This window comes from Rhizophagus irregularis, chromosome 8 (genome assembly GCF_026210795.1).
Source record: "Rhizophagus irregularis chromosome 8, complete sequence".
In the NCBI taxonomy this organism is placed as follows: domain Eukaryota; kingdom Fungi; phylum Glomeromycota; class Glomeromycetes; order Glomerales; family Glomeraceae; genus Rhizophagus; species Rhizophagus irregularis.
In genome coordinates this window covers 1,414,199-1,431,889 of record NC_089436.1, presented here as the reverse complement: position 1 = coordinate 1,431,889, position 17,691 = coordinate 1,414,199, and the positions used below count along the sequence as shown (strand labels likewise).

General features: G+C 28.6%; 4 protein-coding genes across 4 annotated transcripts; all 4 read left to right on the top strand.

Moving 5' to 3' along the window:
* Window positions 1-6,479: 6,479 nt before the first annotated feature.
* OCT59_028198 (uncharacterized protein) lies at window positions 6,480-7,244 on the top strand (the record flags this gene model as incomplete). Its single annotated transcript, XM_066147132.1, has 7 exons — window positions 6,480-6,497; window positions 6,585-6,625; window positions 6,701-6,744; window positions 6,830-6,878; window positions 6,965-7,009; window positions 7,098-7,142; window positions 7,220-7,244. The coding sequence occupies 7 exons, from the start codon at window positions 6,480-6,482 to the stop codon at window positions 7,242-7,244; spliced, it is 267 nt and encodes an 88-aa protein (XP_065993875.1).
* Window positions 7,245-8,731: 1,487 nt separating this feature from the next.
* Window positions 8,732-9,187, top strand: OCT59_028197 (uncharacterized protein; the record flags this gene model as incomplete). The annotated part of the gene is made up of 1 exon (XM_025309938.1): window positions 8,732-9,187. One exon carries the CDS (start codon window positions 8,732-8,734, stop codon window positions 9,185-9,187), a length of 456 nt encoding a protein of 151 aa, XP_025187970.1.
* A 2,059-nt stretch (window positions 9,188-11,246) lies between these two features.
* Window positions 11,247-13,722, top strand: OCT59_028196 (uncharacterized protein; the record flags this gene model as incomplete). Its single annotated transcript, XM_066147130.1, has 11 exons — window positions 11,247-11,426; window positions 11,502-11,573; window positions 11,633-11,773; window positions 11,888-12,151; window positions 12,216-12,368; window positions 12,435-12,649; window positions 12,735-12,869; window positions 12,930-13,144; window positions 13,212-13,304; window positions 13,375-13,514; window positions 13,594-13,722. The coding sequence occupies 11 exons, from the start codon at window positions 11,247-11,249 to the stop codon at window positions 13,720-13,722; spliced, it is 1,737 nt and encodes a 578-aa protein (XP_065993874.1).
* Window positions 13,723-14,268: 546 nt separating this feature from the next.
* On the top strand, window positions 14,269-15,139 carry OCT59_028195 (uncharacterized protein; the record flags this gene model as incomplete). Its single annotated transcript, XM_066147129.1, has 3 exons — window positions 14,269-14,550; window positions 14,613-14,682; window positions 14,754-15,139. 3 exons carry the CDS (start codon window positions 14,269-14,271, stop codon window positions 15,137-15,139), a joined length of 738 nt encoding a protein of 245 aa, XP_065993873.1.
* Between the last annotated feature and the right edge of the window lie 2,552 nt (window positions 15,140-17,691).

Here is a 17,691-nt window from a genome sequence, read left to right as displayed (position 1 = left end):
ATTTTATATATAAAAAGTGAATTGCGGTATCGGTATTCACTTTTTTATATTGATTTTATATTTAAAAAGTTAGTTGCAGTATTGCGATTCACCTTTTTATACGATTTTAATATAAACAATATTTCAAAAAAAATGTTTTGCACCATTTTTTTTTCATATTTTAATATAAATCCTAAAAATTTTCAGGTTTCAGTTCAGGTCGGTTAAACAGATAATCTGATATAACCTGACCTGACCTGACCTGAAAAAAAATTTCAGGTCAGGTTTATCAATTAACCTGACCTGACAACCTGATCCATTCAGAACTCTAACCAGTAATTTAGTAAATTGGGCAAATGTAGATGTTAATAATGATTTAAAACATAGAATTAAATAAAGATTCACAAAAGAAGATATTAGAAGAAGAAAAATGTTGGAATTGAGAAAAACTAAATAGGAAATAAATGAAAAAGTAGAAGAATATACAAGAAGATTTAGATGCACCAATCGGTCACCAATCAGGTAGCTAATTGGTGACTGATTGGCATTTTTGCCAAATACCGTCACCAATCAGGCAGTTTGCTAACTTTTGATTCAGTGATCAGAAAAGAATGAAATATAGCTCATTGGAATCGTCTCAACAAGACGAATCTAATGGTAGTAAAATCGCATTTCTAGGATTAATACTTGATGAGAAATTAAGTAAAATATAAAAATAAAAATGTATCATTTATATTTTATTTAATTTTTTATTAACTATTAATTCTAGAGATGCGATTTTACTACCATTAGATTCGTCTTGTTGAGACAATTCCAATGAGCTATATTTCATTCTTTTCTGATCACTGGATCAAAAGTTAGTAAACTGCCTGATTAGTAACGGTATTTGGCGAAAATGCCAATCAGGCACCAATCGGTCACCAATCAGGTATCTGATTGGTGACCGATTGGTGCCTGATTGATGCCTGATTTTTCACTTTTCGACCTGTGTAATAAACTATAAACTAATGAATATATTATGGCTTGAATTAAAATCTGAAAAAAAAAATTCAGTATAATAATAAAAAATTATTGGATTAAACGGATTCAATCCCAATTTTTGGATGGATGACTGGATATCCAGATTGATGGATTTCAGGGCATACCTATACCGTACTGTATGTCATATATATGATATACTATGCCAAAATATTTCACTTTTCACTGATATATAGATGCCCGATATATAACTGATAGCATAGATTTTGACCAGTATATATCGGTGATTAGAGATCCTGAGCGAAACTGAAATATTTAGTTATTTGACTAAACCAAAATAGTTTAGACATTTAAAATTAAAAGACGAAATGCCAAAATTCAATATTCCGTAGTATTTCCATGGATTTTTTATAGATTTCCATAGATTTTTAATTATAATAATTACTTATAAAAAAAATCAATAAATTTATATTAAAATATAATATTTTTTAAAGGAATTTATAAAACTATTTTATGTATAATATAATTTAATATATTTTTTATAATAAAATTATAATTTTATATAATGTATTACAAGATATATTAGAAGTTACAGCAAAATCAGAAAAATTCCAAAAGTTCCAATACTTGGCATTGGAAGTGAAAGATGAAACTTATTTAACAACAAAATTACAAAAAGATTTTAAAATAACTTTTAATGAGCGCAGATACTTAGTGCCAATATTTTAATAAGGTTCATTTTAACATTTAAATAATTATTATGAAACCAAAATGTGAACAAGTTATTTTATGGGAAAAAAAAAAAGGCATTACTCGAACAGATAAAATTACTTCAGAACCCAAAATAAAAAATAACTTAAATCAACTTTCAGATAAAGCAAAAGATATACAAACAAGAAAAGCAGATTGAGTACAAAAGTCAATTCCTATGGTAAAGAAATCAATGGATACCTTTATAAAGAAATACATATGTGAGGATTGGATCCCAATAAAGAAGAAGTTTGATAAGGTTACATTATACATAAGCAAAAAATTATTGGAGTAATAATATAAAAAAAAAAAAAATTTTATTTTATTTTACTTTACTTTCATTTTTCTTTTATTTTTCTTTCTAGTTTAATTTTGGTTTATAATATAGTATGTTGGTTTAATTATTTTGGTTTACTTTTACTATTTAATTTTATTCTTAATTTATTTGTGATATAATAGTTAATGTTTGATCAGACTGGCCAGGTGCTGGGAGTGTCATTTACAGAATAATTGTGATTATTATGTAATCCAAATATATTCTAATAAAATGATACATAATTCAACATTTAAAAAAAAAAAAAAAAAATTATAATTTTATATAAATAAAATTTAAACTTAAAAAATATTACTATATAGTTTAATCAATGACAAAACTGAAACTAGTTGGTGACGAAACCGAAATTTTTGGCAAAAAGAGTTTAGCCAGATATCACTATCGGTGATATAAAACCCCAGACAATTATAATAGAGATCATATCCGTGATACTAATAAAAATTCAACATAAATTTAGTCATTTTATTATACATTTTTATTCTATAACCTTTATATAATACTAAAATATACTTTTTTATCATATGACATTAATATATATTTTTGTTAAAATTTTATTTTTTTATTTATGGTATATTAATATCATATATGTTAAAATAGGGTAAATTTAGATATCACCTCTATATAATGTTTAAAATCTAGCAAATCAATAAAATACACACAATTTTATCAGGTAAAATTTATGCTGTATGATAAAATTTTATGATAACTATGTTATTTACAAGATCAAAATAAACATCAATTTTACAACAAAAAAACTATGTGTAAAAATCCCAAAATTTCCAAAGATTAAAATAAAAATTACCAAATTTATTACTAGAGATCAAAAGCAAAAATTGTCATCAAAGATCAAAAATAAGTTTGCTAAAAGATTAAGAATGAAAGTTATACCATCAAAGAAGTACAAAATTATTACCAAGATATGAAATCTAAATACTTTCCAAGCTGAAACTTGGATTTTCCTAAAAAAAAGAAAGAAAGGAATATTAATAATTATTCAAAATCAAAAAAAAATAAAACAAAAAAAAAGTAATTACCAAAGTAAATTAATAATGTTTTAAAATCAAAAAAATGCTAAAATAAAAGACATTTATTGCAATTTTAAAATCAATACCAAAGTTTAAGTTAAAATATCCCTAAATAAAAGAAAGAAAATCCATTAATAATGTCCTTAAATAAAAAATAACGCTAAAACAAAAAAGAGAAAAGAACTCAAATTCACTTGTAACTTTAAGGTTTCTTGAAGTTCAAGTTAACTCTAAAAAAAAAAGAACATTAGTAAGATTTATAGACAAAAAAACACAAAATAGTAAAAAAAAATTGAGAAATAATACCTTCATACATTCTCCATACTTATAATTTCAAAAATCCGTACCAATATCCAGAATGTTTTGTCATAAAAAAGAAAAAAAGAATATTATATATTTCAAGTAACAAACGTAAAAATAATGAAACTTCCACTATTTCTATTTATGATTTTAGACTTTATGCTATTAATACTGTTCTAAAGAGAGGAGAAGAGGAAAAAAAAATTTCAAAATAAAATTTTTTTTTTTAAATGCGTCATAAATCAAGATGCCCACCAATAAAAACCTGTAATGTAACAAGTGATATTATCACAAATACGATAAAAAGTAAAATACTAACTGTTAAAATATACATTTTTATAATAAATCTATATATGACCTTAAATTTTTATTTGAAATTTTATACTTTTTTTACTATAACCTATTTTTGTAATATACTATTTTTGCATATAACATTTTCTTAAAATATACATTTTTTTCATATAACCTGCTCATTAAAAATACAAAATTTTATACTTATTTTACATATGCCCACCCCTATTATAATTATCAAGATTCCATATGATATATTAGTGTACGATGTGTCTGTAATATATGTAACTGCCCTATATATATCTGATTTATTACCAATATATAGGTGTCCGATATATACCTGATAGCATAGATTTTGACCAGTGTATGGAACAAATACCTTTAATATTACATTCATCATCATCTTTAGATATGATGCAAAACTTAGTTCATTTATTCCAGAATGCAATATAAGCTGAACATAAGGTGATCTTATCTTGGCTCTATTATTCAAATAGTTTTGAAAATAAAGTTGATGAGATTTGTCATGACACTGAAGCTTCAAATAAAACAGCTAGATTACAAATATACAAAGAAATGCTAGAACATCTACCTGGTATCACATTGGGAAACTTACGTATGAAAACCCTATGAGCTAAAAAAATCCATATGTTATTTAGGAAAGGTGGAGTGGAAATAGATAAAATTAAGCAAATTACTTTCAGTATTTATGACATATCAAGCCTTACTATTAATTAAATTCAAAGTGTTATCAAGAATGTGGCTTCAGCAGAAAGAATACTGGAGGCAGTGTTGTCATAGGATAATGTTCGGGATATATTACACAAAAAAGAAATGATAACCTCTCAAAATTTTTCTATGATAACCTTGTTTAATACTTAGCAAAAATGTTTAGCATCCAATTATACTTAAATATATATAATTTTTGTAGAGAATTTTAAGTTACAGAAGAGTATAGACAGAGCGTAAGCATGTTCAGAACAACCAAAAAAAGTTGTGGACATCAAAAATGTACAATACTGACCAGAGGTATCAAATTGTAATCATGTGACTTTCATCATGAATTATGATGATTAGATTAATGTTTCAGCTAAGGTAACTATAACTTATAACCACTCTTATTTTTACAACAAGATATTAGATCAATATCCTACTTTGTATAAAGAATTTAGTAGCAAAAATTTTGATTATTATGACATTACTGACGAGACATCATGCCCATTATGCAAGTTAGATCATAATGATGAAAAAAGCATAGAAGGTAGGTATAAATTCAGATTTTACTTTATTAAATGTGAACAGCGTGAAATTGAGATAACTGTATAATAATCTCATTAATCATTACCCTTTCTTATCATAGCACTAGTCGAAAAAAGAATATTCAGCCTTAGTAAAATTCGGCTTATATTCGACTAAAATTAAAAAATTCGACCTCAATTAGCAATGATCTACGATTAGACATTGGTCGAACCAACATGCTGGTGAAATGGTCACGTCATGCGTTACGCATATCAAAAGTTTAAATAAGAATCATGCATTCTTTTTTAAACTTTTATTCGTCTTTTAGCTCTATAGGCGCAGAAAAAAAAAAATTTTTTTTTTATTATTTTTTTTTAAAAATTCTAGTGTCATCTTTCCCTTCCCAGAATGCTGGTCAAAACTACGCACCAGGGATAATAAGGTAAATGGGAGGGGGAAGTCAGTTTTTTTATTTTATTTTAGTATTATGAACGGTTTACTAACTGTTCATATTTTCCATATAGGTTTCGCAGGAAAATGAATGGGCAAGAGAAAATGAAAGGGGAAGTAAAAACGAAAGGGTAAAACGAAACTGAAAGGGAAGGGTAAAATGAAAGGAAAAGGGTAAAACGAAAAGGATAGGATAAAAATGAAAAGGAAAAGGAAAACAAAAAGAAAGGGGGAAAAAAGAAAGGGGAAAACGAAAGGTAAAACGAAACTGAAGGGGAAAGGTAAAATGAAAGGGGAAGAGTAAAACGAAAAAGAAAGGAGAAAGGTAAAACGAAAGGGGAAGAGTAAAACGAAAAAGAAAGGGGAAAGGTAAAACGAAAGGGAAGGTAAAACGAAAAAGAAAGGGGAAAGGTAAAACGAAAGGAGAAGAGTAAAACGAAAAAGAAAGGGGAAGGGTAAAACGAAAGTGAAAGGGAAAATGAAAGTGAAGATTCATAAGTAGTATTATATTACGAATCTTAAATTTTTTTTCTTTTTTATTATTATGGAACGGTTTACTAACCGTTTCTTTCTTTTTTTTATAGGTTCGGGTGAACTTCCGATAAACGGAAAACCAAGATTCGTAAGTATGAGTACGAATCTTAGTTTCTTTTTTTGGTTTTTTTTATGAATGGTTACTAATAACTGTTCTTTCTTTTTTTTAGGATCGGGCGGGCTTCTGACCTTTGGGAAAAAAGGAACCAAGATTCGTAAATACGAATCTTGGTTTATTTTTTATATATTTATTTTTTAATATTAATGAACGGTTACTAATGACTGTTCTTTCTTTTTTATAGGTTCAGGTGGGTTTTCGACTTTCGGGAAAAGAGGAGCACGAGATTCGTAAATACGAATCTTGGTTTATTTTATATATTTTTTTTTAATATTAATGAATGGTTACTAATAACCATTCTTTCTTTTTTTTATAGGTTCAGTAGGCTTCCGACCTTCGGGAAAAAAGGAACCAAGATTCGTAAGTACGAATCTTGGCGGTTTAATTTTTTTAATTTTAATTTTTTTAATATTATGAACAGTTACTAACCGTTCTTTTCTTTTTTTTTATAGGTTTGGTGTCTCGGGTGGGCTTCTGAAAAATGGAGGAACCAAGATTCGTAAGTAAGTATAAATCTTGGTTCTATTTATTATTATTATTATTATTACGAACGGTTTATTAACCGTTCTTGTATATTTTTTTATAGGTTTGGTGGGCTTCTGAAGAACGAAAACCCAAAGATTCAACGTATAAATCTTTATTTTTTTTATTTTTTTAATATTATGAACGGTTATTAATAACCGTTCTTTTCTTCTTTTTTAGAATCGGGTGGGTTCTGAGTTCCAAAGAATGGAAAACCAAGATTCGTAAGTACAAAACTTGGTTTTTTTTTGTATTTTTTGTAATATTAACGAACAGTTACTAATAACCGTTCTTTCTTTTTTTTTTAAGTTCGGATGGAGTGGGCTTCTAACCTTTGGGAAAAGAGGAACCAAGATTCGTAAGTACGAATCTTGGTTTATTTTTTTTATATTTTTTTTAATATTACGAACAGTTACTAATAACCGTTCTTTCTTTTTTTTATAGGTTCAGGTGGGCTTTTGAAGAACGAAAACCCAAAGATAAAGATTCGTAAGTACGAGTACGAATCTTTTAATTAATTATTTATTTATTATTATTACGAATGGTTTACTAACCATTCTTTCTTTTTTTTTTATAGGTTCAGGTGGGCTTCTGAAGAACGAAAATCCAAAGATAAAGATTCGTAAGTACGAATCTTTTAATTTTTTTTATTTATTATTATTACGAATGGTTTACTAACTATTCTTTCTTTTTTTATAGGTTCGGGTGGGCTTCCAAAGAATGAAAACCCAAAGATTAAGATTCGTAAGTACAAGTACGAATCTTTTAATTTTTTTTTTATTTGTTATTATTACGAATGGTTTACTAACCATTCTTTCTTTTTTTTATAGGTTCGGGTGGGCTTCCGAAGAACGAAAACCTAAAGATTAAGATTTGTAAGTACAAGTACGAATCTTTTAATTTTTTATTTATTTATTATTATTATGAATGGTTTACTAACCATTCTTTCTTTTTTTTTAGGTTCGGGTGGGTTTCCAAAAAATGAAAACCCAAAGATAAAGATTCGTAAGTACGAATCTTTATATATTTTTTTATATATATATTTTTTAATATTATGAACGGTTACTAATAACCGTTCTTTACTTTTTTTTAGGTTCAGGCGAGCTTCCGTGTAGAAAAACCAAGATTCGTAAGTAAGTACGAATCTTGGTTTGATTTAATATTAATGAACAGTTACTAATAACCATTCTTTCTTTTTTTTGATGTCATCTTGACTTTCAGGGAAAAGAGGAACCAAAATTTGTAAGTACGAATCTTGGTTTATTTTATTATTATAAACGGTTACTAACCGTTCTTTTCTTTTCTTTTTATAGGTTTGGTGTCTCAGGTGGGCTTCTAAAGAACAGAAAAAACAAAGATTCGTAAGTAGAATCTTGATTTTTTTCTGCTTTTTTTAATAGTATAGAACGGTTACTAACCATTATTCTTTTCTTTTTTTTATAGTTTTGGTGGATTTCCAAAAGATCAAGATTCGTAAGTATATACGAATACACGAATCATGTGATTGTGAAATTGTAGATTAGCAATAATTATTTGTAATTTAGATAGATGCTAATAATAATAATAATATAATTAAGCATTTAATAAATACTTTAATAAATTTGATATATGATTATATGATAAAATTAAAATAAATTCAGAAATAAAATAGGTGGTTGTTAGACTATAATTCAACTTAAGTTTTAATGTCAAATATAGGTCTAATTTTAGCCAAATATTCTTTCCGAATTTGAGACGATTGGCACCCTAAATGCGCCCAAAAATTTGACCTCAATTTGACACAGGTTAGATCATCATTTGACCTATATTCGACCTGGTCAAATTTAGGCCGAATTGTCCTTTTTTGACTAGTGTAGATAATTTAAAAGATGATCTAATTATTTTTTTGGAAATATAATAAGAAATATTAGACAGCTTTCTATCCAGGAATTTAAATTGATCTGTAATCATAGAAAAAAGAAAACATAACTAAGTCCGATAAAGTATTAAGTCCCTGTAAAAAGTCTGATCCGTGTTTTATCTTTCCATGTTTTTTCCATGAATGTATCATTTTCATGGAATTAATAGCTTTAAATCATGAAAATTTTCATCTTGCTAACATGGATATCCGTGAATGTACCATTTTCACAGAATTTTTACGGAAGACACAGAGAAATAATGGAAATATTTGGATAAAAAGTTTTTATAGGGAGTGGGTTACCAAGTGTTTTGATGGATAAGATTTGGTCCAACTTATACAAAAAATATAAAAAAGAAACTGGGCATGAGCCATGGCAATTATCAGAAGATCACCTTCTCATAAATTCAAAGCCAGAAAACAAAGTATCCTATTTATCTTCTTCTGAGCCTATAACTTTTGAAGTCAGACCTGATCCAGAATTAATTATCAAATCCATCTTAGAGCACTTCCCATACTTGAAATTTGGAAATAGTTTCAGAGGGATTGATAATTATGATTTTACATCACCTCTGCCGTGGAATTCACCATGTCCTATTTGCGATGGAAAACATGGGAATTATGGATTACATGACGAACGGTACCACAAAAATGGGAATCAGTTCCCTTATGATCCTGAATTAGCGAAATTGTATTCCCAAGTTAAGTTGGAATATTATCTTACTTGCTTCACTCCAAGCAATAAATTCAAATTCGCGATCGTAGCATAGAAATTCCGTCATGTGAGACCGATCACCTGAAATGCGCAGTATGATATTCTTGTCATTTCTTCTGAAGTCTTGCAAATACAAAAACAGGGCATCGTACCGCAATATGAAAAAAGTGTCAGTGAAAAAAAAATTCGTACGAAACATTGCGCATTTAAGGTGGGAGTGGTTGTGACTATGCATTTCAATAAAGCAACTCAGGATTACAAGCTAATGGTATTTTTCGTTCCGGGATTTTTTGAGGATCACAAAGGCACAAATGAAACGGACTATGGAATTAATGATAGGATATTGTATTAGTACAATGTATAGGACAGTCCTTGTCATATATCACAAATTAGCTCTCGATTCTTGTAATTTATTTTTGTATAGATCTATTAGTTATAACTTATTTATAACCGTAGTATAGCATTTGTTCTCGAACTTTACCGCATGTACTCAATGAAATTTATTAATAAAAGCTCTCCCTGACAATCTTGATATACTATTGTTAAATTAAGGAGAGGCCGTTGATCAGATTTTCGTGATGTAATCATATTAACGTAATTTGCACCAAAAGCGTATTCTAAAATCGATCCTGTGAATCATATAAAAAGGTGATGTCCCGGTTAGTGAACTCTTTTATCTGTCTTGCGCAACTAAAGCAAAAATCAAACGAAAAATAAAACTTACCATTATTAACATCATCGAAATCAACAATCAAAATGAACTCGCATATTCCGCAAAGTTATAATAAGGTAGGTTGGTTTTATTGCTCGGCTAGCTTCTTGAAACATACCATCACAATGTTTAATCAAATTTCCCGCTTCTTAGATGTTCCAAACTAAACCAGACATATTACTTCCACCGGTCTTCTTATTATATATCGGCATTTTGATCTTTGCCGAGAAAATCCTTACGCATATAATAGGCGCAGTGAAATAATTAGCAGTATCACGAAAAATAATATTATCTAATCTAATCGACTTCACGTGTCTCATCAACATCAACAAAATTTGGCACAGTATGTCAAATAAATTTATCGAACAATAAAAAATTCGAAATATTATGAGGCGGGTGTGGAATAATTATTATTAAAATGAATTATAGCAGTAAGTGTGAATCGGAAGCCCTCAACTTGTTTTATTTTTTTTTTATCTCATTGTAATCTCAAGAATTCTTCCTATAGATTCGAAATCATTTCATCTTGGAGAAATTCTCTTATGGGAAATAATCTATTACATAGTTTGTGCGAGTGGGAGTGATATAGATAGACGAAAATTATGTAGATATAAGTGGTGTAATTTATTTCGGAATTCTAGTGTAGAGAAAGATTGTTGGGGTGTAGTTAGTAATAGATGTAAAAATAAATTATCTGTAGAAATTATTCCGAGAGCAAAGAATAATTTGATGCTGGGACTCGCATTTAATGGCCTAGGATCCGCGTACTCCCTTCCTCTTTGATAGTATCATATATTTTTTTCGCTTCGAAAAATAATTTCGTAATACATCAAAAATAAATAAATGCGTTTTTATTTTTTTTAACTATTTACATGTACTTCGGAAAAATTTAATCAAGAAAAGCTGTAGACTAAGAGTCCAGCTTTCGCTAAGCTGTAGACTAGGAGTCCAGCTAGCGCTAACGTCAAATTAAGAGAGTCCTTATTAGACTAAGAGTCCCAGCTTGCGGAACTAGGAGTTCATGACTGGAGACTAAGAGTCCCAGCTTGCACTGCTGTTCAGACATTAATATCGACGTTATTATAAATTCTAAAACTAGGAAATGGAAATCATTGTGAGTCTGGAGCGAAATACGTTCTTTGTTAAATAATCAATTAATAACGGGTGACGCAGTTTATTTAACCGCGATGATTTTCTGTGTTTCACAGAATTTCAGATAATTTAGATTCAAATCATACAGTCATCCCGCGAACGCGTTTTACGTATAAACGGAAAAATTCGTGTCCATATTAGTTCTGCAGAATAAAATCAGACTGACTCAATTATCGACAATATAAACTTAAGAAAATTTTTCAACTCGCACCATTTAAAGAAATGACATCCAATTTAATGGCTTTTTATCATGTCGTTAAGGTCGAAGACTGGTCTTGCATTAGGCTGGTGCAGTATTATCGCTCAAAAATGGAGCAAGGAGAATGTATTGGATTCAATTAAAAAAGATCTCATAAAGGTGGCAAATTCCGTTTCTGAGTTCGACATAATACGTAGAAGAAAAGCGCAAGAAATCTTGGATAGATGGAAGGTAACTCATTGGATTTAACGAAATAAGAGCTAGTTTTTTTGCTCAAGTATAATAATTTAAATTTTGATTTTCAAGGATTGGACTGCATCGTACAACGATTTTATAAAAAATTTGAGTTGCGCTCGCATGAATATTGATAATTTCCAGGTAGGCTTCTAGTCTGAAAATCTGTATGATAATGGATAAATTAATATTTTGTCAATTAGGTAAAGACTATAAGTCAACTCAACAATCTGACTGGAGACTCATCTTATTCAACACAAAACATCGACAATCGTCGTACAACTTCGGGAAAACGCCATCGAGATAGAAAAGAAACGGAAGAGAACCTCAACTCGAGTAAAAAAGTGAGATCGTCACAATCTATGAAATGCAACATCATGATTTATTTACAAACATTGGTTCTATTTGATCTTCTTGTAAGCTAGCAGAAACTTATCATCTTGTATTTCAATACTTAGAGTGGTCATAAACAGAAAAAAAAACGTACCAAAATTGAGCAATACTTCCCTGTGTGTAACGATATTTGCGAAATTCAACATGAGCAACGATCATTTGATAACGTGGATGATGAGGAACTGTCCGGCATCACTTTGGTGCCACCGGATGAACTTCTTCGAGATGCCCCATTTGTGCAGACTCAAGATAAAGATGAAACCAATTTAAACCTGTTTGACCTCGAAAAAGATGTGGAAAATTCATATCTCCAAGAGTTGTCTGTTGAGGTTCGATATCTTTGTTCTACACTTCATTGCTGTTCATAATAACAAAATCTTTTTTGCATTAAAGACTTTGAACCCGACTATTGAGAGACTTCTCGGCATTGAAAAAGGAATCGCAAGATACAGAATTACATTTTTGCCTGAATTTCACCTCAATGATCCAGTTAAACGGTTGTTTACTGATAAGGAATGGATAGTGATGGAATCGAAATGGAGAAAGGTGGTGTTTCCTGCTGATTTTAATTTCTTTTAACTTTAATTACTAACAGTGAATTATATGTTCTAGATAGAGGAGGAGATTGTAAATTCCCTTCTACCAATTGAGAGTAACCTCCAATCACTTTTAAAGAGATATGAAAATGTAATTTCACAAAATACTATTGGATGTTACATTGATTTGAACAAAGTTGAGTCCGCTATCGGTCAGGTCCCATTCGAAAATGATTATTTATTTGCGAGAGATTGGACTTTGAGATGGATTCAACAAGTGTATACAGCTTTGTAAGAATACTTCTGATCATAATTTATAATTATTCTAATTATCCTCTGTAATTAATAATGTAATAATACTACCTATAATCGGTAGTTTGATGTGTTTTCAAACACCAATAAACCCTTTAATAGATGCCAATGCGTCGGAATATGCATATAGAAGTCGGATCATAAATAGACTGTGGGAGGAAGTTTTTTTGGACGTCAATGGAGTAATCTATATGAAAACGTAAGTAATTTATTCTTGTCTAAAATAAAATTTCATCTCATACATTTTATCTCCAATTAGAGGTGAGGTTGAGAATACAGATCGAAAGTTTCAGTTGGAAATAAAAAGATATAAGGACAAACGTAATACAAATTCTGGTAGTTGGTTCCACGACGCGATCTTATCGATGAATGTTAGCCAAAGTGAAATTCAAGTAGCTTTTGGGGAAGTTGTTGGGAACGCATATTATCACGATGATGTAAAAATGAACGGTGATCGCGAAAAGATCCTTAAAGGTAAAGTGAAATCAAAGCTTTTATTGTGTCATCATGAAAACCACTAACAATATAATCTAACTTCCAGCCATGCAACTGGCTCTCTTTAAGATTCGGCAATTATTTCCTGGAGACAGTCCAAATCTAAAAAATTTGGAAACGTACGGAATTCTTGTGTACAGTAAGTAACAATACGACTTATCAAATATTACGTTTGTCGTACTTGCTAACATAAAATTATACATTTACAGAGAGGGATGTGTTTTTCTACTCTATGCATTGGATCGATGGGGTTTATCTGGTTGACCAATTCGACAAGTTTTTGATTCCCAATGCGTCTACACAATTAAAGAATTTGTCTGATATAATACGAACAATGATCACATTTAAGGTGAGGTAGCAAATCTTATTCATTTTGCAGATCACTGTAATTTGTAACTAACATCCTTTTTATTAATGTATTTGGCCAGAACCGTGTCATAAGCCTACAACAGAATATAGAATCTGCATTGAAGTCTAGAAAGAAACTTAATCGTGGTGGTACTCAACACATAAACGATTCTATTGTTTACGCGTCGCCTCCACAGAAAAAAATTTAAATGTTACTTTTCTATTTTGCAACTTGTCATGAATTTCTATAATTTGTTCTGTTGTGATGCGTGTAATAAATAAAGCTGGCTGATATAATTTTTAGTGATCTGCGTGACAAATTGTCACGAGCATGTGATTTTCCATCGTGATTAACTAATGATTATGTGCCTCTACAGTCCATATCGGGCTAGTGATTTTTAACAACGTAAATCACAAGTCCATCAGCCGATAGGCGTTTCGCATGACGTGTAACTGTATCACATTTTATTTTACAAGCAATCTGATTAGCCGATCATCTCGTGATTTGAGAAACATCGAGTGATACCTGTGGTACGAATTTTATGCTCAGAGACAGAGTGCCGAAAATAATTTAGCCATTGTATTGACTCAGATTTAATTTAACCGAATCATGACTCTTGAGAAAAATTATTCACCCCGAAGTTCTTTGATAACCGAATAAAAATGAATCTGATATTTATTAGAGTATAATATTGCTAAATCAGCTAAATCCACTAAAAAGACTATAAATCAATAAAATCGTTATAAATGCTAATATGAATTTAGATAGTAGAGCCCAATATAAGCTAGTTTCTGTAGGCTATAGTGATGTAAACTTCAAAGAATATAGAAGAATATTAGAAGCATTATGTCCTTTAAGTGAACGATATGATCATAAAACACCAGAAATGTGGTACTCTCGTATTTATGATCCATTTAGAAAAATACTTGAAGAGAATCCAAGAATCCTTTCTAAGAATGGATATATTATAATGTGTGAAAAGCTTTATGAAAATGATAAAGTCCATGGTCATCCAACAAATTATATATATTGTAGTGTATGTGATTCCTTAGTTTTCATATCTGCAACTTTTTATAGTGACCATCACTATTATGATAGCCACTTGATTCTGAAAATACTATTTCAAATGAACATGCAAGAAGAAATGAAATTCTCCAATCTATTGATAGTAGGGAATTTCAAGGCAATATAAACAATACATATTACAAGAAGAGGCTAAAATTAATCATCTTTATCTAGAGCTTTTCTCCCAACCAACTTCACATTCAAAAAAGGATAAGTTGGCATCAGTATTATATGATCATGATGGAAATTTTATGGCTAGCTATGAAAATTATGCACAATTTAAAGCAAAAGATACTATGCCAAGTGCTCCAAATTTTGAATCAACTTGTATTTCTGTTACTTCTGGTAATCAAAAAAAGGTTTCGCCAATTTACTGCTCCCTCAATCATAGATTTCAGGATGTATGTACCAGTCAACTTTTTTTCACCCCAAAGTTCTTTGAACAAAGGAGTAGGCCTACTTCTCCTCCATTGCCACAAAAGCCTATTAAATTAATGGGTAGTCTTGAGAGATACCCCATGCAATATAGTGCAAGTGCATCTGAGTTTAGAAATCTTTGAAATGATTGATCAATTATGTCTAATATTTCTAGCAGGACTACTTTGGATAATCTTGCTAAAGCATATTTCGATTCTATATGAAGAAAATAGACTTAGCCATTAAAGTGCTTCACAATATCTTTCAACCGAATATTAATATTATGTAATATGTATCTTAATTATATTTAGCCAAACATAACATACTTTATTTTTTTGCGAAATGAATAGCTATATAATCTGCATGTATGATCACCTAGTATAATTGTGAAATGTACCTTTCTTAAAGATGGTTAAGGTATGTCTTAAAGACTAGGTGGCCTCTCCAGTTTTACGTGCAAAGACCAGGCCAGCTTGGGACGCGGTCTCCAATCGTCTTATAAATTTTGAAATTTACGATAATTCCAGCTAAAATTAAATAATCATTGCAAAAATATCCTTTTTTGGATTCTTATGTAACCATTTTTCCATTTTGGAAGGAAATAAAATTTCCTTTTTTTGGACTTATATAATGTCACGTGATTATATTTGACCAATTGCAGTAATCGGTCTTTATTAGGACTGTGGATTCGAAGATTATGGTCGGATTATTCCAAAGACTGGAAGCATTTGGACCGGATTGAGACAAACCGAGTAGGATCGTTGACCATCTTTACTGGCTTACGGATAAAAAACCTGATTTGCCTATTTTGAATTAGATCCTCCAATATACTGTATAACTATTTTAATAAAGTATTTCAGGAAGGTCAATAAAGTGATCTTGGGGATTCTTGATTCCTAAATACTACTATCAATATGGCTTTAAAAATTTCTATGCAACAGTTATCTAGTGAGCTTACAGGAATTACAAAAAGAGAGCTGAATCTTTGGCAAAAAGAGTTTGAAAGGTGGTGAGGAATGATGGTACTTTTGTTAGAAAGAAATTCTTAGGTATACTTACAATTTCTCAAATGAAAATAAATCCTGAGACTCAAAAAGAGTATATTATAATTTGCGATGAGTTTCATGCTCTATTTAAAAAAAGTTACTCAGAATATATTGGAATAATTAATCCAGCCAAAATAATCCCACCATATAAGGAATATATTTATTATTTTCCTAGTAGATGGATAGAAATTAAGAAATATCAGTTAAGATGACGATTGGATAAGGTAATATATGGACCCATTCCTAATTTTTCAGGAAAATTTTTGTTTGAATTGCATTGCATTATTAATTATTATTGTATGATTTGTAATAAATATATATATATAGAATAAATGAAATAATTACTATACATTAATTACCATATATATATTAATTACTATATAATAAATACAAATAAATTTGTTTTTTTAGTTTTAGTGTAGAAGTTACTATATTATTAAATAGATAAAAAAAAAATTTACTTTCATACTTTAGGATTTCTTTTATTATTAATTTATACTTATTATCATTACCTTTAATAGTTTGCCTAAAAAATAAGTAATTTAATAAATTTTTTTTTTCACAAATATATAAGAAAATGCTTTTATATCCCATTGCTTATGAATTTTCATAAACTTGAGTATGTGATATACAAAAATAGAATAATTGCACTTGAATTATACAATTCTTTTTCAATGTAATTAAAATAACTCTATTTAAAATTAAAAATAATTTCAATTAATCTTCTATTTCAAATTAAACCTGATATAGATTATAATCTTCTAGTTTAAGATTGAAGCAAATTAAATTGAATCTATTATACAATTTTCAAATTTTTTTTAACTTATAAAGATAGTAATATTTGACCTAAATTAAAATCTTTTAGAATTTTTAATTTATTACTATCTATTAATAATATTATTGTTTTACTACAATGTTCAATTAGTTTTATTTATTTAAGTTGAATATTACTATTACTTTTTCTTTTACTTTTTCTAGTTTGTTTTAATAAGGTTGCAGATAAAACTTAGCAGTTTAGACAATTATTAAAATTGAAATTGTTTAAACTGTTTTACTGTCGTTGGCCAGAATTATCAATTTTTACTGGCACTATATTTTTTTAATGCTAATCAATCATCATTATTTCAATCACTGGTAATTATCACCTTCAGAACAATTCTTTAAATTATATAATTTATATAATTTAGCAAATAGCAAATTTAAATATATATAAATTAAATTTTATATTAAAATATCAATTTATATAAAATCTTAATTATATTTAATACTTCTAATTCCCAATTGATTTACTTTGCTAATAAAAAAAAAATTAATTACATTTAATAAAAAATATTAATTTTGATTTTAATTTAAATTATATTATTTAATAATAGTAATAGATATATTAAAAGTTTAAACAATTATTGAATTTAGATAATATTAAAATATTTTGTTAATAGTTTAGACAATTTCAATAAAGGTTTAGACTTTTATCAAATTTTAAAATAAATTTAACCTGCAATCTTATACTTTAATATTTCTAAGTAAATTTCAAAAAAATGTATTTTTAATATTAATATTTTTTTATTATTAGAAAATAGTTTCTAAAATAAAAATTTAATAATACTTATGTATTAGAAGTATTAAAAATATATCAAATGAATGTCTTG